Here is a 21,109-nt window from a genome sequence, read left to right as displayed (position 1 = left end):
GATAAATCACAGTCAGAAAACGGGAGGAGAACCCATTCAAAGAAGAAAGACACTGAGGTCTGATACAGACTGAAAGGCTTTCCTCTGCTCCTTTGTTCAACTCAGGCTACATGTGCAGAACCACAATAGTTTACATTGTAACTGTGGCTAATCTGTGATCTGTTTATCTTTAAAGATTAAAGATCACCAGACCAGACACCACTTTGAGAAAATGTCATTGCTAGTGGCATCACCTATCGTAGAGCTTCTGCAACATTCAGACAGCACCTGGAAATAGACCCGAGGTAAATGACAGTGTTAACGGTCTACATAAAATACTCCTTTAAAAAAAAATTAACCTCTGTATTTGGTTTCTAGGCTCCCTGGCAGGCAGGTAAAGGGGTAACATTCTAGTAAACAGTGTCAAAAAGAAGAGAAAACTGTAGCACCTGCCCATACCTCAGCTTCCTGCAGGGTTCCGTGGTTTAGGCACACCATGTCAGGGCAAGTGATGGGGGACCCACATCCATCGCGGATTGCCAACTGCATGTACTGTTTCAGGCACTAGAAGAAGAAAGCAGACAGACCATTACCCACCACATTACAGTGGTACATAGGTTACATAACAGAACCGCCACTGCCTCTTCTTCCTTAATTGGCAGTCCTGGGGCTCTTGTACTCATGAAACGTAAGTTATCACAAGTGTGAATACTAAGAGCCATCACTTTGGAAAGAATGCAGAGACAGGCAATTAATTATATATGACTTCATCCTAAGAGTATTGAGTTTATTCAAGGCAGTAAGTCAGATTCCTGTACACTAACACATTTTTTCTCCACCATAGATTGGGAAAAGAAAAATCATTCTTTTGCACAAATGATAAAGGGTTTCTTTCTTCTTCTTCTTTCTTTAATCCTAGGTGAGTTCTCAATTCCATTTTTGCCCAGTGGTCCCCTTCCTCAAAGTTTGCCTGAAAGTTTGCCCTGAGCTAGCCAAACAGAATCAAAGGTAGAGTAAAGCAATGCTTTATCTAGGAACACTCTTAAAAGGCAAAGCCACCTGAAAAAGATAGTGTCAAATTTGGGAAGATCAGGTGACTTCTTGCTGACTGGAGACAGCACAGACAATTTGGAAGATTGAGACCTTTCCAAAAACAGGGTCCTTACTTGGTTGATGCCATGAGGAAGAGATTTGAGTGGAAAAAATGGTATTCACTGGTTACCTGGGGAAAGAATTGGATAGAAAAAAAAGAAATGCAGAGAGGAGAAGGGGCAGAACACTAAGGACAAACCTGGTCTACCCACTGCCTGTTGCACCTGGATCTTCGGCAGCACATGAGATGTGAGTCTGACTTAGAAAGGAGGAGAGGAACTGATAGCATTATGGAGCCCTCTAACTCTTCCCCTTCTCCCTCAGCAACCTATTTCCACGCGTCCCAAAGAAAATCCAAGGCAGTAGTTCCAGCAGGTAAAACTAAGAAGTCCCAAAGTTGGCTCCTCAATTTCTACAAAGTTTCTCATAACTGATGAGCTCTTTTCCATCTGCATGATAAAGAAAAGTCAAACTCAAATGTTTGAGGAATATAAAACCGGCTGCTGTCAAGTAGACTGACTCATGGCAATCCAATTCCAAAATAGAAATTAATGACTCTTAAGAGGTGATGATTATTTATAACTGGGTTTGAATTTCCCAATTTACAAATTCATGGATCAAACTGCTAAATTATAAATACTGTTGTGGTGGTGATGGTTGCATAACATGGTGAAGGTTACTGAGGTGGACTTATTTTTTTACACAAATAATGTGTGCCTTCTGCATTTGTTTGCCAGCTGCGCCCTCCCCCGTGAGGTATTTTTGTAAGTGTGTTATGCTAATTTTTTTTTACAGCAACATGTAGAGAAGATTGGCATGGCAGCATTTGCAAGGGTGCCTCATGGGGCAGGGGGGATATGGGGGGGGCTGGCAAACAAACACAGATGCACGTTATTTGTGTAAAAATGTGGCACACATGAAAATGGTTGAAATGGCAAATGTTTTGTTTTATATATTCTTTACCACAGTAAAAAAAACTGCTGTTGAAAAAAAAATACTGCTCTTGTATAAATCTTTAATAAAAGTTTAAATCAGTAAATAAATTCTATAGTGTACCAAAGATATAATTGTGAGATTTATTCCTTTCATTGACCATCTTTGTCCATATTTCCAATCTGAAAATAAGATTTAACATCACTATTTTATCTCTTTAGAAAAATAATTATGTACACATTTGACTGAAAGGACTGTTAAAGTGTTCTGATAAATCAATGACTAGGATAAACCATGAAAAGCAGATTTGTGTCTCTTGCAATAGTCAGTAATTCTCTTCTCCAAGTAGTCAAGTTTTCTATAACTTCCACAGCAAAATCTAGAAAATAAACCTAAATATCCACAATAGAAAAACACTTAAATAAATTATGCTAAAGCCATATACTGGAATGCTACAAAGTGATTAAAAATGTTTTCAAATAATACTTAAAGATGTGGGGAAATAAATGCTCATGATTATGTATGAATTTGGGAATAAAAATATTTGGGAGCAGAGATCTTCTTAAGCCACTCATCCTCCAAGATCCACCTCAATATAGATACTATGTTTTAACTTCCACTTTCTCAAAAGCAAAAGTGAATGGTCATTTGCTTTAGGATTCACTGAGCCAAACATGACCTCTAGTACCCGCAATGGTGGCAAGGAGAAGAGAGCAGCAGTGGGAAAGATGGGGAAGAAGAATTCCAATGGGTAGTCAAACCAAAAGGAAAAATACAAGTGGCTCACAGAAAGGAATGTCATACCAAGGGACAAATAAATAATGTGAAGGCCTGTCCACCTGGCTCTGCCCCTGAGGACCTCCTCCGTCTGCCACGCCCATTCCAGTGTTACTGCCTTGATTCCTTCCCCCCATGCCCTCCCCCTATCAGCTACCACTTTAAAAAAGCAGTTGTTGTGTGCTGTCATTTTCAACTCATAGCGACCCCATGTGACAGCAGAGCTGCCAATAGGGTTTCGTAGGCTGTAATCTTTATGGGAGCAGATTCCCAGGTCTTTCTCCTGCATAGTCGCTAGGTGGGTTTGAACTGCCAACCTTTTGGTTAGCAGATGAGCGCTTAACCATTGTGCAACCAGGGCTCCTTAAAGAAAGCAGAAAGAGCCTAAAAACGCATGGCCTTGAGGCTCAAGGGGACGGTATCTGGGGAAAACAAAGTGAACAGTGCAATGACCTTCAGATTCTAATACCTGGTAGCCCCAGCCCCATTCTTTCAGGTGAAGATGAGAAAATTACTTGAACTGTTGACCCAAGCTCCTGTCCCTTAATTTTTAGAGAGCAAAGGGTAATATCTGTCATGGTTACTTCACAGGGGTTTTGAGCCCACATACACAAACTGGAAATTTGGTATACAGAAACAAAACCAGTTGCCAGTCAATCTGGACTTGTGATGACCCCGTGTGTGCAGGGTAGAACTGCTTCATAGGCATTCAAGGCTTCCTCTTTTTCGCTGACCCACTACTCTACCAAGTATGACGTCCTTCTCCAGGGATTGATTCCTGCTGGCAGCATGTCTAAAGTATGTGAGACACAGTCTCACCATCCTTGCTTCTAAGGAACAGTCTCATTGTAATTCTTCCAAGGCAGATTTGTTTGTTCTTTTGGCAGCCCGTGGTACAGTCGATAATCATTGCCAACACCACAGTTCAAAGGCATCCATTCTTCTTTGGTCTTCTTTATTCATCGTCCAGCTTTCATATGCATAGAAGGCAATTGAAAACACCATGACTTGGGTCAGGCTCACCCTAGTCTTCAAGGTGACATCTTTGCTTTTCAACACTTTAAAGAAGTCTTTTGCAGCAGATTTGCCCAATGCAATGCGTCGTTTGATTCCTTGACTGTGGCTTCCATGGGCGTTGCTTGTGGATCAAAGTAAAATGAAATCCTTGACAACTTCAGTCTCTTCTCTGTTTATCATGATGTTGCTTATTGGTCCAGTTGTGAGGATTTTTGTTTACTTTATGTTGAGGTGTAATCCACACTGAAGGCTGTGGTCTTTGATCTTCATCTTCACTTTCAGCAAGCAAGGTTGTGTCATCTGTATAACACAGGTTGTTAATGAGTCTTCCTCCAATCCTGGTCTCCCATTCTTCTTCATATAGTCCAGCTTCTCAGATTATTTGCTCAGCATACAGACTGAACAACTACGGTGAAAGGATACAACCCCGACGTGCAACTTTCCTGACTTTAAACCCTGCAGTATCCCCTTGTTCTGTCCCAACAACTGCCTCTTGATCTAGGTGCAGGTTCCTCAGGAGCATATATAAGTGTTCTGGAATTCCCATTCTTCACAATGTTATCCATAATTTGTTATGATCCACACTGTTGAATGCCTTTGCACAGTCAATAAAACACAGGTAAACATCCTTCTGGTATTCTCTGCTTTCAGCCAGGATCCATCTGACATTAGCAATGGTATCCCTGGTACTACGTCCTCTTCTGAATCTGGCTTGAATTTCTGGCAGTTCCCTGTCGATATACTGCCATAGCCGCTTCTGAATTATCTTCAGCAAAATTTTACTTGTGTGTGATATTAATGATATTGTTCGATAAGTTCCACATTTGGTGGGATCACCTTTTTTGAGAACAGGCATAAATATAGATCTCTTCCAGTTGGTTGGCCAAGTAGCTGTCTTCTAAATTTCTTGGCATAGATGAGTGAGTACTTCCAGTGCTGCATCTGTTTGTTGAAACATCTCAATTGGTATTCCATCAATTCCTGGAGCCTTGTTTTTCCAATGTCTTCAGCACAGCTTGGATTTCTTCCCTCAGTACCACTGATTCCTGCTCATACAGTACCTCCTGAAATGGCAGAACGTCATCCAATTCTTTTTATTGTCGTGACTCTATGCATCCCTTCCATCTTCTATTGGTGCTTCCTCAGTCGTTTAATATTTTCCCCATAGAATCCTTCAGTATTGCAACTTGAGGCCTGAATTTTTAATTCAGTTCTTTCAGCTTGAGAAATTCAGAGTGTGTTCTTCCCTTTTGGTTTTCCATCTCCAGGTCTTTGCACATGTCATTATAATACTTTACTTTGGCTTCTGGAGCTGCCCCTTGAAATCATCTGTTCAACTGTTTTACTTCATAATTTCTTCCTTTTGCTTTAGCTACTCTGTGCTCAAGAGCAAGTTTCAGAGTCTCTTCTGACATCCATTTTGGTCTTTCCTTCCTGTCTTTTTAATGACCTCTTGCTTTTTTCATGTATTACACCTAGGAGTGGAATTCCTGGGTCATATGGTTATTCTATGTTTAACCATTTAAGGAACCACCAAACTGTTTTCCAAAGTAGCTACACCATTTTACATTCCCACCAGCAGTGTATAAGGGTTCTAATTGCTCCACATTCTTGTCAATACTTACTACTGGCTGTCTTTTTTCACCATAGCCATCCTAGTGGGTACGAAGTGGTATCTCATGGCGGTTTTGATTTGTATTTCCCTAATGACTAATGATACTGATCATCTTTTCATGTGCTTATTGGTCATTTGCATATCTTCTTTGGAGAAATGTCTATTCAGGTCCTTTGCCAATTTTTTAAACTGGGTTATTTAATTTTGTTGTTATTGAGTTTTTTATGAGTTCTTTATTATTATTATTACCATGCTTTAGGTGAAGGTTTACAGGAGTAAAATAGTTTCCCGTTCAATAGTTTACAGACAAATTGTTCCATGATATAGGTTGTACTCCCTGTAATGTATCATCAGCACTTACCCCATACCCACCCTGAGTTCCCCATTTCCATCCATCTGGTTTTCCTGCCCTCCCTGCCTTTTCATCTTTGCTTTTGCGTATGTTGTCCTTTTGGTCTCATGTAGATGATTGTTCTAAGGAGCACTTTCCTTATGCTGTTGTTTATTTATAGGCCTGTCTATTATTTGGCTGAAAGGTGATCTCCGGGGATGGCTTCAGTTCCAAGTTAGAAGGGCATCTAAGGGCTATAGTCTCAAGAGTTCCTCCAGTCTCTCTCAGATCAGTAAATATGGTCTTTTTTATTAATTTGAATTTTGTTCTATATTTTTTTCCCTACTCTAGCCGGGACCTTCTATTGTGATCCTGCTCAGAGCGGTCAAGAATTCTATATTTTTTTTCCGATATAACTCTCTTATCAGATATATCATTTGCAAGTATTTCTCCCCATGCTGTGGGTTGCCGTTTCACTTTATTGATGGTATCTGTGGAAGCACAAAACTTTTAATTTTGATGAAGTTCAGTTTATCCATTTCTTTCTTGTGTTTGTTCATGCTTTTGGTATCATATCGAAGAAGGCTTTGCCTAACCCAAAACCACAAAGGTTTACTCTTACATTTTCTTCTAAGTGTTTTACAGTTTTAGCTCTTCCATATAGGTCTATGATTAAACGAATAATTTCTTTTATAAGGATCAGTGCAAAGCTGGTTCCTATGAGGCGGAGGTTAATGATGTCCCAAATGTCCAACTTTTCCAAGCTGCTGCACCACTCCATCATCTCTAACATCAGCTACTCCTTCTCACCTCAGTATTCTCCCTTCTGTCTTTGGGTTCCCTAATTTGCTCAACGTCTCACAGAACTCATGAACCATATAAAGGAAATGAACGGCTCACATGGTTGTGGAGGCAGGCAAGTCCCAAATTCATGGGTCAGGCATAGACTTCTCCCTGGCCCTCAGTCTCTACCCAAAGGTACTCAGCTTTCTCACTCCATGGGCCAGGAAGCCCACCGCACCATCTCCTGTGGGTTTCTGCCGCAGGTCTGTGCTGCAGGTCTCTCCTCTGGTGGTGGTGGCGGGCTGTCTTCTCTGCTCTGGAGTTAACTCTCTTTTACGGCAAAACTGACCAATCACCTCAGTGAGCCACAATTACCTTATTTACACAGCCCCATCCAATCACCTAGGTGGGAGCCACAAGACCATGGCTAAAAAGGCCACATACAAAAGTAATTAATCACACAACAGTGATTCAATTTGAGTTAGTTTTTGTATATGGTGTGGGATAAGGGTCCAAGTTTATTCTTTTGCATGTGGACATCCAGTTGTCCCAGAACTTTTTGTTGAAAAGACTATTCCCCCTACCCAGAATTGTCTTGGCACCCTTGTTGAAAATTAATTGATCGTAAATATAAGGGTTTATTTTTAGGGTCTCAATTCTCTTCCATTGGTCTATAGGTTTATCATTATGTCAGTACCATACTGTCTGGATTATTGTAGCTTTGTATTAAGTTTTGAAATCGGGAAATGTGAATCCTCCAACATTGTTCTTTTTCAACATTGTTTCGGCTATTCTAGGTCCCTCAAATTTTCATATGGATTTTAGGATAAGCTTGTCAATATCTGCAAAGAAGCCAGCAGAGATTCTGATAGAGGCTGCATTGAATCTGTAGATCCTTTTAGGGAGTACTGCCATCTTAACAATATTCAGTCTTCCAATCCATGAACATGGGATGTCTTTCCATTTATTTAGGTCTTTAATTTCTTTAGACATTTTATAGTTTTCACAGTATAAGTTTTGTACTTCTTTCATCAAATTTGTTCCAAAGTATTTTACGTTTCTTGATGATATTATAAATAGAACTGTTTTCTTAGTGTCATTATCACATTGTTCCTTATTAGTGCATAAAATACAATTAATTTTTGTATATTGATCTTGTATCCTACAAACTTGCTGAACTGGCATCAGTATATTTAAACTCTCCAAATGATTCCAATGTGCAAGCAAGTCTGAGAACCTCTGGTTCAGTACCATCCATGCCCTCAATTCTAATCAGGGAAGATACTTTTGTGTCCCTCATCACTGCCTTTAAGTTATTTATTAATGTAAAGTGACACTGAGGAATGAGGGACTACTTTCCAACCAACATCTCCATTGAGAATAAATACCTACAACCAGTTCCAGAAGACATATACAGTAAAGACAGCTTAAGAAGAAAACTATATATGCAAATTTTAAAGCTCTGACTGAGGGACTTTAAATACTTTAGACCAAAACAATGCTGTTATTTTTTCCACAAAAGGCTACTTAGGTCCAACTCTTAAGTTCGAGAAGAGTCATTCAACGTGGGAGATTAAATCTGGGCCCCCGTCAAAAGTCCCTCAAGTTCCCACCAAGCAAGAATGATCAAACCCTTCTATGTTTATCTCAGGTGATCATGAAACATCTAAATTAAGAAAATGACAGAAAGAGCTCTGAAGAGAAATCCACTGGAAATGCGGTAGGCTGGTCCAGTCTCACAATGAAGCCAATAAAACCCTCTAAACTGGAAGGAGCAGTGAGTAGGCACTAGCCTCAGAAAGTTCTGCTTCCAACATAAGTAATTCAATAGCTTTTGCATTGACCTTTCAGAGGTCTTTCCTCTTCCTCACCTTTCTTGAAAGAGGGAGGCCCCAATTCTTATACTAGTCCCAAAGAGTCCCATCTGTGCCAGGTGCTACTTTATGACACAGTATAGCCAGAAAAACAAACAATGATTCTAGAAGAAAGAAAATTAGAAGTTTTGCCAAGTTTACATCCTTCCGTTTCCTCCAAAGAAACATTAGACCTCAGAACTGCCAGCCCTCTCTGGCACCAAGGCGCCAGAAGACAGGTCCAATATAAGCAGACAGAATAAGCACAGCTTAAATTAAATATAGACAAATTTCACTGAATTCATTTATCACTTTCTTTTTCCACCTCCACTGAACCAAGGGGTAAGTTCCTCCAGTGAACCAAGATATTCCCTCTGAATCTCTCAGAATGCACAAAAAGTCTCAACAACACAGAAAGGAACAGATTCCAAATTAATAAAAGGTCAAGAAACTCCTGCCTTGTGAGACAACTTAGTTAATTGGCATAACATAGTTCACAAAGGTAATGTTCTATGCTTGAGTTTGGTACATAGCATCTGGGGTCTTAAAAGCCTGCAAGTGGTCATCTAAGATACAACTATTGGTCTCTATTCATATGGAGCAAAAGAGAATGATGGAAATCAAAGGATGAAAGAAGAAACCACTCCATGGGACTAATAGCCTACATGAACTACAACCTCTTCAAACCTGAGACCAGAAGAACTAGATGGTGCCCAGCTACCAATACTGATCCTTCTGACCAAAGATACCATAGAAAGTCCTGATAGGAGAAAAATATAGAACAAAACTAAAATTCCTTAAAAAGGCCAGACCTACTGGACTGATAGAGACTAGAGGAACCCATGAGACTATTGTCGTAAGATATCATTTGAACATGGAATTGAAGCTATTTTCTGCAGGTCACCCTTCAGCCAAATAATAAATGGGCTTATGAAATAAACAGTATGATGTTTGAGTAATGTGGTCCCTTAAACAATGAATGGGGGGGGGGGAGGAAGAAATTCTTGTACACAGGACCTGATTTAGGGCTATGCAAGTTATCTGCTTAAAATGACAACCATTCAACCCAACCTATGCAAACACATTGAATGCTTAGGTTCTACTAGAGAATTTGCAGTGAATATTAAAACCACGTCAAGCTAATGATAAAGCAAATAGAGTAAAAAGTTCATGACAAAATCTGAAAGGTGGTAGGTATACAGGTATTCACTGTAAATTTCTTTCACCTTTGCTGTATGTTTGAAAAATTTTATAATAAATGTTTGGAAAAAATTTTAAAGCACTGCTCATCAAACCTCAGATTTTAATGTTCCTTAAAGCAGGAATTCTCACTATTATTTTTTAAAGAACAACCCCAACATCTATAAAAAAAAAAAAAAAACTATAACAGTGTTTAAATCATAGTTTCAATAAATTATAGGTAAATAAAATCTAATTAAAATTAATGGTAGCAGTATGAATGAAAATATAAATTTTTGAATTAAAAAAAAATGTACATTGTATAAATGAGCAAATGAAGCCAACCCATCATCTGCTACATTTTTTTCTACAGGGTATAACCTACAAAGCCAGCATGCAAGATGGCTTGCGTCAATGGCCTAGAAGTTGGACAACAGTGATGTGTTACAGTTTCCTCAAGAGAAGATTGCTTCTCCACATTGCATGATGATTAGGAACTAGGTGCTAACAGTTCAGAACAGACTTAAACCTTAAAGAAACTTTCTCCTTGGTTACACTTACCAAAAAGGATCTACTGGATTTAAGAAACGTGTACTCTGAACCAGTAGAAAAGGTTGGACAATGATTAAGTTGGATATTAGCAGTCCTGTTTCATTCAGAATTAATTTGAAATAGTTTTATTCAATTACTCCACAGCAAAATCAGAATCTCTTTCTACTTGTAATTTAAATTCCAAAAAAAATAACAAGACTATTCTTTACCTCAGAGTTTTCCCCTAAGGAGGAATTTTGGGGGTAAAATCCCCCCCTCCATGTAAACTTATTGACATTTCTTAAAATGCAAGTTCCTAGAAATCAGAAGTTTTATATGCATTTTTTCCTTTGTTGTAATTGCCATAAATTTGAGCCAGTCTTTCTTTTCTCTTAGTAAATCCATATGCTTACATACTCAAGACTAGGCTTGACTCTCATTAAAAACTAACTTAGTTACAAGCCTTGAACTGCCACTATTGAAACAAGTTTTGAATAAGCAACAATTCTGACATACTGAACTATCAAGTCAAAGGCATATGACCAGTGGTTTCACAAATGTGTGTCAGCAGTCAGAGGAAACATACTTCAAAGCACATGAAATTGAGCAACGAGTACGTGCTTCACCAGTACAGTGTTCTAAGTACCCAAGGACAGTGCATCAGAATCACCTGGAGGACATACTAGAACACACATGGCTAGGTACCATCCCTAGAGTTTCTGATTCAGTAGGTCTAAAGTGGGTCCAAGGAGCCCTGGTGGCACAATGGTTAAAGAGCTTAGCTGCTAACTGAAAAGTCAGTGGTTCGAACTCAACAGCCACTCCTCGGGTGAAAGTTGTAGTGGCGTGTTTACGTAAAGATTTCAGCCTTGGAAGCCCTATGGGGCAGTTCTACTCTGTCCTATAGGGTTGCTATGAGTCAGAATTGACTTGACGGCACTGGGCTTGGGCTTGGGCAAAGTGGAGCCCTAGAATTTATATTTTTAACAAGTTCAGAGGTGATGCTCACGCCGTTGGTCCAAGGGCCACACTTTGAGAACCACTGGCCTGGAACAAAAATATTCATTATATGGTTGGTAGGGGAATCGGGGGAGATGACGGAAATGAGAACATTAGTCAAGCTGTTATTATGGCTTTGGAATGTGTCTTAAAATTATCTTCATAGCAACTCTACGACTGGTATTGCCCCCTTATTACACAAAGCTGCTTAATAACTTACTGTATGTCCCCAGGACTGATAAATATAGGAGTTGGAATTTAAAACATAGTCTAATTGAGAGAGCGCTTGCTTGTTCTCCCACTACCTCACAATGATTTCCATGTTATTAGAACTAAGGTATGAAAAAATACGGGAATCTACAACTTGAAACTACTACTTTTCTTTCTGAAGGTTATAAATACCCACCCAAACCTACTGCTGTCAAGTCGATTCCAACTCATATCGACCCTATAGGACAGAGTAGTACCGCCCAATAGAGTTTCCAAGGAGCGCCTGGCGGATTCAAACTGCTGACCTCTTGGTTAGCAGCCGTTGCACGTTATAAATACCATACGCCATAAAATTTAGTTTATCAAAGACTAAACACCATTCCTTATCAAAATAACCAGTATTTAACCACATTACTACCTAGGGCAATGAGGCACTGGTGGTGCAGTGGTAGAACTCTCGCCTTGCACATGGGAGCCCCAGGTTTGATTCCCTGACATTGCACCTCATGTGCAGCTTCCACCTGTTTGTCAGTGGAAGCTTGCGTGTTGCTATGATGCTGAACAGATTTCAGCAGAGCTTCCAGACTAAGACAGACTAGGAAGAAAGGCCTGGTGACCTACTGTTAAAAATCAGCCAATGAAAACCCTACAGATCACAACGGTTCAATCTGCAACCGATCATGGCAATGGTGCTGGACTGGGCAGTGTTTTGTGCCTTTGTGCATGGGGTCGCCATGAGTTGGGGGCTGACTTGATGGTGGCTAACAACAACCACCACCTAGGAAAGGAAAATGTCAGAGCTATGAAGCTTTTTTTTTTTCTTCCAGTTGCAGTAAAGGTCTCTGTGCTTTAGAGTGAATCCTGTACTAACCTGAGACACGTGGAAATAGCCACTAGACTGAGGTCCTTTGGGGAACACAAATAACTTCCAGAAACCTAATGTGGAGGGGAGGAGGAAGAGGAGTCTGTGGGAGAACACCAGTCCTTGAGCCCGGAGGCATGGGCTTGCATCTTGACTTCAGATTCAAAATGTGGATATACACTTTTTTATACTGGCAGCTCCAATTGTGTGAACCAGATCTCTTCATCTCCCAGGCTTGATTTCCTCAAATAACTTGTGTGAAATCACACAGTTGAAAGTTCACAGCATGTGACAGATGCTCAATCCCTTCAATCTGCGGCATGGCCATCAACGTATTCAGATTACACACACTCTGTCCTCTGGAAGAAGCTAACCAAAAGGTTGGTGGTTCAAATCCACCAGTTGATCCATGGAAGAAAAATGTGGCAACCTGCTTCTGTAATTCTACCCTGTCCTACAGGGTCGCTATGAGTTGGAATTGACTCCATGGCAACTTTTTTGGGTTTTGGTCCTCCAGAAAACTCTTTGGGTTTTTCTAATCAGTCACTCCTAATACCTTCTTTGTACCAAGGAAACTTCTGTACGCAAAAACAATAGCCATTGTCAGTTTTGCATTTACATAAGCCATTGTCAAGCTTTGGAAACTACCTGTAGGATCATAAAAACTTAAAATGGGCTTTCATCCATTATTCATGCTAACAAATGAAATTTAAGGAGCACACATTATGTGCTAGGCAGTACATCATGTACTTTCACAGAGGTTGTTATTCCGCCCAAACAACTCTGTGATCCGGGAATTAAAAGTACAGATCTTAGACAAGTTCCTTAATTTTGCATGTTTTTTTTTTTTATCTATAAAACGGGAGGTAAGAGTAAAAAAAAAAAAAAAATTAGTACCATAGCATAATACATTTTATATGGTACCAAAAAAAAAAAACGCAAACCCATTGCCATCAAGTCGATTCCAACTCATAGCACCCTATAGGACAGGGTAGAACTGCCCCATAGAGTTTCCAAGGAGCGCCTGGTGGATTCGAACTGCCAGCCTTTGGGTTAGCAGCCGTAGCACTTAACCACTGTGCCACCAGGGTTTCCATTTACATGGTAGGTACTCAAATATCCCTGCTTTCCTTGCCTTGATTATTTTAATGAACACCCTAAGTTCATGTTGCTACTAACTCACACACAATTTCCAGAAGAGCCAAACCAGAGGGACCTCCTCACTGGTAGGTGGGAAATCATTCAAAACCATTGAGGCTTTTGGTTAACACATAGCTGTTTCCATGGAAATGAGCCACTGACTGTGTCTAACCTGATTCAAAGAAATACCTTACGTATTGGAATCCATACCACAAACATACATAACCAAAGCTGATGAACTTTAGTGTTTAGGAAATGGGGTTTTAGGGTTAACTGGACTTTCTGGTTAACTCACAACCTTTTTGGCTTCACCTTGGCTAAATTTTTAAAATTCCCTTTTCCTATTTAGTAAGAACTGTTGTCACTGAACATAAACTTGTTTGTGAGAAAGCATCTCTCATTGTCTTAGGGTCACCATAATGAACACTAGTTTTTTTTGTTTGTTTGTTTATGTCTGATATGTGTAAAAGAAGGAGCCCTAGTGGCACAATGGTTAGGTGTTCAGCTGCTAACCGAAAGGTCGGTGGTTCAAATCCACTAGTCGCTACACGGGAGAAAGGTCCGGCAATTTGCTCCTGTAAAGATTTACAGCCTTAAAAAACCTATGAGACAGTTCTACTGTCATATAGGGTCACTTTGAGTTGGAACAGACTCAACGGCACACAATAACAACAACAATGTGTAAAATACTTTTCTAGTTATGCACATTTTTCTAACTACAATACTGTGATTATCAAGGGATAAAGTCAGCTGAAACCGTCTGGCATCAGACAGAGTGTATTTTTTCATCAAGATAAGATTCATGAGATGAACTCGTTTTGCTACAACTTACTTCCTCCTTGAAAGAGGAAGCATGGATTAAATAATGCAATATGTCCTTTTCACATATCAGATTAGAGAAGCTGAAAAGTTTGAAAACATTCTCGAACGTTGTCAGTGAGGTGGTTAAATAGGTGCAACAGTATGGAAGGGCCATTTGGCAACACACATCAATTTAAAAGCACATGCATTTTGCCCAGGCAATGCCACTTCTAGAAATATATCCTGGAGAGATATATTTTCACATTTATATATGTATACAAGAATTTTCAATTCTAAAAGCAGACACTTTAAACAACCTAGCGGTCCATTAGTCCACTAAGAATTCTGACACAGCCAACCATAGAACACTATGTTGTTGTTGTTAAGTGTTGTCAAGTCAGTTCCGACTCATAGCAACACTATGCACAACGGAACAAAACACTGCCTGGTCCCATGCCATCCTCACAATCGTTGTTATGCCTGAGCCCACTGTTGCAGCCACTGTGTCAATCCATCTTGTCAAGGGTCTTCCTCTTTCGCTGACCCTCTCTACTTTACCAAGCTTGATGTCCTTTTCCAGGGACTGATCCTTCCTGATAACATGTCCAAAGTACATGAGACGAAGTCTCGCCATCCTTGCTTCCAAGGAGTGTCTTGGAAGAAATACAGCCAGAGTGCTCCTTGGAAGCAAGGATGGAACACTATAAAAACAAACAAAAAAAATTAAACTCATTGCTGTTGGGTCGATTCCAACTCACAGCGACTCTGTAGGACAGAGTAGAACTGCCCCCATAGGATTTTTAAGATTGTAATCTTTATAGAAAGAGCCCTGGTGGCTCAGTGGTTAAAGTGCTCAGTTGCTAACTGAAAGGTCAGCAGCTGCTCCTTGGAAACCTTGGAAAGTCCACCACCTTGGAAAGTCCACCACCCCACTACTTGGAAACATAGCAAACTCTATGGGACAGTTCTGCTCTGTCCTACTGGGTCACTAGAAGTTGTAATCAACTACACAGCATCAGGTTTGGATTTGGGTTTTAATCCTTATGGAAGCAGACTGCCACATCTATCTCTTGTGGAGTCACTGGTGGGTTCAAACCACTGACCTTTCAGTTAGCAGACAAGTGCTTAACCACTGTGCCACCAGGGCTCCTTAGGGACACTATACAACACTTAAATCCTTACAGAAGGATGTCCACAATACATTGGTAAATTTGTGAAATTCAAGTTAAAGAGTTTATAGATAAAAGACCTCATTTCTCTATTTAGTGATATGTATGAATATATACTCACGTATTTGTTTACATATTTGTTTATACACCAGGAAAGAGTTTGGAGGTCAGTAGAAGTAAATTGCTGATATATTCAATACTTTTTGAGGTTTTCATTTTGCTTTACAATAGGTATGGATTATGTTTATAGTTAAAAAATTAAGTCTTTAAAAAGAAGGGAGTAAGGAAAAAGTCTTTTGTCAATGGGCTGGAAAGGAGGGAAGTTCATTGAGGTTTCACTATGTTTCTGATTAACTTCTCTACCTCTATCAGTGTGCATGAAACTCATCAGCCAAAACTGTGTTTGGCTGAAGTCTCTGGGCTTGAAATGACTCTGGGTCAGCAGCTGTAAGGAAGAGAATTCAGCCACGTGGCCTTTCCTGTTGACTCTTCTACTGGGGGCCTTCATTTGCCTGCTAGCTTCCTTTCTCTATTTTAGTTAGCTGCTGCCATGGCAACCCCATGCACAACACAATGAAATGCTGTCCCTTCCCCATGATCAGTTTCAGATCGAACCATTGTGATCCAAAGGGTTTTCAGTGGCTGATTTTCAGAAGTAGACTGCCAGACCTTTCCTCCTAGTCTTAGTTTGGAAGCTTTGTTGAAACCTGTTCAGCATGCAAACCTCCACTGACAGATGAGTGGTAGCTGTGCAGGAAGTGCATTGGTCAGGGATTGAACCCAGTCTTCTGCATGGAAGGCGAGAATTTTACCACTGAACCACCACTGCCCTCTACAAAGTCATTAGGGCCTTAATAGTATGGTTTTCTCTTGCTGCTCCCTGCTCTCATGCCACATTTGACTACCTTCCTTGAGTAAATAAATGGTAAGCATTAGGCATGCATGAGATCATAGGTCTGGGAAGCCAGCTCCTGTTTGAGTCATCTCTAATCCATTTCTCATGCTACTACAATTTGCTCTTATTTCTCAGATACCACCTGACCCTGCAGCAGCTTCACTGTCAGGGGAAAAACAGAGTATGATCACATTATCACTGTACATGTGAAGAATGTTGAAATGGCAAATGTTTCATTACATATATATTTATCACTACTAACAAATTTAATAAAAGAATAAAGTACTGATACATGCTGCAACGTGGATGAACCTTGAAAAAAGTATGCTAAGTGAAAGGAGCCAGTGACAAAGAACCAAATATTGTATGATTCAAATTATGTGAAATGTCCAAAACGGGCAAATTTATAGAGGCAGAAAATAGATTAGAGGTTTTCTAAAGCTAAGAGGATGGGGGGGAAACAGGACTGCTAACGGGTACAAGGTTTCTTCCTGGGATGATGAACGTGTTCTGAATTTGAATGTGATGATGGTTGGGATGGTCGCACAACTCTGTAAAAATACTAAAAATCATTGAATTGTATACTTAAAAAAACTGGTATTTTAAACTAGCAATTTGACTGATAAATACAAACACCATCATAGCAGTATCATTAAAACTCTTAAGAGGTATAAACAGCAAGTATATTGAAGTCATTTTGCAGGCAAAGACAAAGATAAATTTGTGGACTTACTGTTGCTCACCCAAGGCAAAGTTAAAGAAAAGCGTAAAATTAACCATGCAAGCCAGCATATTTTAGTAGCAGAAAGCAATAGGATAATAGAAGTTTGAACTGGTGGAATTTATTTCTGTCCATTTAATAGTAATAGAAGACAATATCTTTGAAATGGGAACCCAGAGAGCTAAAGAATTTGTGAGCTTCAGGCAAGGAAATGTTGGCAAGACATAGGACAAGAAGATGGGGACAGAAAATTAGTCTATGATATTGGCCTGGAGAAAGATGCCTCATTATTTCCTGCAGTTCCAGAATAATCTGAATAAAAGGTATTCAAAATAATACAAGCAAACATATGAGGTCAACAAGTAATTATATTACTATATTCTTCTTGGGAGTAAAGTAAGCAGTCTTAAATAAGTGGTAGCTTGAGACAGTCTTCCATTTCACTCTTTTACTTCCATCAGAAATGTATTCATCTATTTACCTTCAGGGAGTCCCTGCATGGTGCGAATGGTTAACAATGCTCAGCTACTAACCATAAGGTTGGCAGTTCAAGTCTATCCAAAGGTACCTTGGAAGAAAGGCCTGGAGGTCTACATCCAAAAAATCAGTCACTGAAAACGCTACTGAGTACAATCCTACTCTGACACACATGGGGTCACCCTGAGTCAGAGTGGACTCAACAGCAACTGGATTTACCTTCAAAGTTGTATTGATTTTGTTTTTTCCTGCTTCTAGAGATCTTCAGTTTAAGCATCCAGCTGTAGCAGACTTTGGACAAATCCAACAGAGAAATTTCTTTCTGTCTACCCTAATTGCTAGTCTGTGGGTATCCCAGAATAGCAGTGAGGTTAAAGTCACCTATATATCCAACTTTTTATGAAAGGCAAATGAGGAAGCCAGCCAAATCTTCATAGAATTTCCTTTCTCTAAAGCATTTTAAGAGATAGACCAGCTCAGTATACTCATGAAACTTAAGAACGAAAGAAATAATAATAATGCCAACTTGCTATGGGCCTGAAAACCCTGGTGGCATAGTGGCTAAGAGCTACAGCTGCTAACCAACAGGTCGGCAGTTCAGATCCACCAGACACTCCTTGGAAACTGTATAGGGCAGCTCTACTTTGTCCTACAGGGTTACTACGAGTCGGAATCGACTTGACAGCAACAGGTTTGGTTTTAGTTTTGGGTTACTATGGGCTTGACACTGTGCTAAATGCTTTACTGGAATTTTCATTTGATGCCCGCCTATAACCCTCTTGAAGGAGCGTGGATAGTGCAAGCGGTTTGCAATCTGAAAAGGTTGGTGGTTCAAATTCACCCAGCAGCTCCGTGGAAGAAAAAGCCTGGTGTTCCGCTTCCATAAATGTTATAGCCAAAAAAACTCTATGGAACAGTTCTACTCTGTAACACATGGGGTTGCCATGAGTCAGGGGCCAACTCAACGGCAGCTAACAGCAGCCTTCTTGAGGAGCAGTGAGGGTTCAGTGTAGAAGTCTCACCTTCCACGTGGGAAACCCGGGTTCAATTCCCAGCCAATGCACCTCACGTGCAGGCACCACCTGTCTGTCAGTGAAGGCTTATGTGTTGCTATGATGCTGAACAGATTTCAGTGGAGCTTTTCCAGGCTAAGACAGATGAAAAAGAAAGGCCTGGCAATCTACTTCTGAAATTCAGCAAGCGAAAACCCTACAGAGCACAATGATCCAACTTGCAACCGATCATGAAGATGGCACAGGACCTGGCAGTGTTCATGTCATTGTGCACAGGGTCACCATGAGTTGGGAGCCAACTTGATGGCAGCTAACAATACCACCACCACCCTTAGATAGAAATTACCATCTCTTCCCTTCTGCCACCTTACAGGTAAGGAAGCTAAGGTTAAGAGAGGCTAAAGAACTTGCCCAAAGCCATATACCATTAAATGGCAAAGCCTGGTATTAAGTCTGGATCATCCTGTCTCCATATCTGTGCTCTTAACCACTATGCTATACTGCAAAGAGTAATGGAGGTGAGAGTAGGAAAATGACATTCCCTTTCCCTAATGTAAATATCAGTTAGAATACAGGAAAGAACCATTGCAGGTAATTTACTTAGCGTGAAATTTACCGACCCCTACGTGCATACACTCACACACACATACACATGTGCACTCACACACGCTCACTCTACAATCTTCTCAAATTGAAAATGTCTCCAAGGCCATATGTGGGCTTTTCTTAAAGGTCACCCAACAGGCCCTAAGAGAAATAAGGACTTGGTCTAAAAAGTTTTATATTTCCTCTCACTTTTAAAACATTGGAAAACCCATTTGGCTCAGGCAAATGAATAGTAAAAGGAGGTCTAACTACTTAGAGCCAACAAAACGTAATGGAAAATGGCAAGAACATGGTTGGACTTTATTTTCTTTTTGCTCAGCACATCCTGCCTTTAATCTGAAAAGTAAATAGACCATGCCCAACATACCAACTCTTTTCAGGTGAAATTATCTAGGTTACAAAGACAAGCAACAATTGTGTTTTCATGATTCCTTAATTCATGGCTGACAGAAATAGCATCCAAAATAAATCAGAGAGGCAAATATTGCTCACAAGAGAGAAAATCCTCACATTTTTACTGCTTTGATAACTAACTTTCATGAAATCTTTTTCACTTCAATTATAATTGTGTGTTATTATCTAGAAATGTGTTGTAAAAGTGAGAAAAGGGAAGTCTGAATTTGTATATTTTGATTAATTAAAATCTACAGGGAAAAGAGAGAGAATTTTTGCATAGCGTCAATTAGTAGACTAACAACCCTACGATATTTAACCTTCAGACTAGAACAAGTAATCCTGCAACATCTCTCTTTGTAACTCCACAATATCAACTTTGTTGGCTCCATAATGTATCTGTTATGGATTTAATTGTGTCCCCTCAAAATATACGTCAACTTGTCTAGACAATGATTCTCAGTGTTATGTAATTATCCTCCATTTTGTGATCTGATATAGTTGTCCTATGTGTTGTAAATCCTAACCTCTACGATGTTAATGAGGCAGGATTAGAGGCAGGTATGTTCATGAGGCAGGACACAATCTACAGGATTAGGTTGTACCTTCAGTCAGTCTCTTCTGAGATATAAAAGAGATTAAACAAGCAAGCAGAGATCAAGGGACCTCATTACCATCAGGAAAGAAGAGCCAGGAACAGAGGGTATCCTTTGGACCTGGGGTCCTTGCTCTGAGAACTTCCTAGACCCAGGGGAAGATTGATGCCAGGACACCTGGAGATCTCCAAGGAATGCTGAGCCCACAGATGCTAAAAGGAGACAAGAACCTTCCTCCTAAACTGTAAGCTGACAGAGAAAACCTTTCCCCGGAGCTGATGCCCTGAATTGGGACTTCGAGCCTCCCAAGCTGTAAGAGAATAAATTTCTGTCTGTTAAAGCCATCCACTTGTGGTATTTCTGTTATAGGAGCACTAGATGACTAAGACACCACTTAATGATCTATGATTTCAGTCATGCTAGCGACAGTCATTGAGTCCCTAGGTGGCATAAACATTTAAGCACTCATCTACTAACCGAGAGACGGGCAGTTTGAACCCACCCAGAGGGTTCTTTCAGAAGAAAGGCCTTGCAATCTGCTTCGGAAAGGTCACAGCCTCAAGAACCCTAATGGAGTACAGTTCTACTCTGACACACAGGGGGTCACCATGAGAGTCGACTTGACAGCATCTGGTTTGGCTTAGTGGGAGCCATGTCTATTTTTGTCTGGTAGATTCGGCTCCTCTTGCTTTATGCTACACTTTCTTCGGAATATTAGAGTTGAGCAAAAAGTCTAACAGAAACCATTTCCAAAAATGGAGCATGTTCAGCTTCCTTAAACAAGAAACTAGATAGACTGATGGGTTATTTGATGCAATGTCCATCACATTCCTTTCTCTAGGTGTCATTTAAATCAAGAATTACCTACATGAAATAACTGAAAGCAGCATCCTTCAGAACACTGGATATGAGGATGTTAATCAGTGTGCCACTAAAACAGGTTGCATGGTCAAGTGGAAATGCTTCCTCAGAAGTTAAGCAGGGTCTCTCTGCTTTCCTTCTAAACCATAGGATTTTGCAGAGCCTCTAAAATGCAAATATGCATCATGTCCCCCAAGAGCCAATAGAGAACACAGTTGATTCCAAACTAATTTGACTACCACTTTATTCAAAAGTTATCTCTGTTTCTAGGGTGGT

General features: G+C 40.1%; 1 protein-coding gene across 3 annotated transcripts in view; it reads right to left on the bottom strand.

Moving 5' to 3' along the window:
• Positions 1 to 21,109, bottom strand: part of RNF144B (ring finger protein 144B) — a 219,947-nt gene that overhangs the window by 41,045 nt on the left and 157,793 nt on the right. For all 3 annotated transcript variants that reach the window (XM_049884727.1, XM_049884719.1, XM_049884709.1), the window contains one exon: positions 439 to 543. In XM_049884727.1, coding sequence (XP_049740684.1) covers positions 439 to 543 — 105 coding nt within the window. The remainder of the gene's footprint in view (positions 1 to 438; positions 544 to 21,109) is intronic.

The sequence above is a fragment of the Elephas maximus genome, chromosome 1, assembly GCF_024166365.1.
Source record: "Elephas maximus indicus isolate mEleMax1 chromosome 1, mEleMax1 primary haplotype, whole genome shotgun sequence".
Lineage (NCBI taxonomy): Eukaryota > Metazoa > Chordata > Mammalia > Proboscidea > Elephantidae > Elephas > Elephas maximus.
Note: the sequence above shows the minus strand (reverse complement) of the source record. Positions and strands in the feature narration are given on the sequence as shown.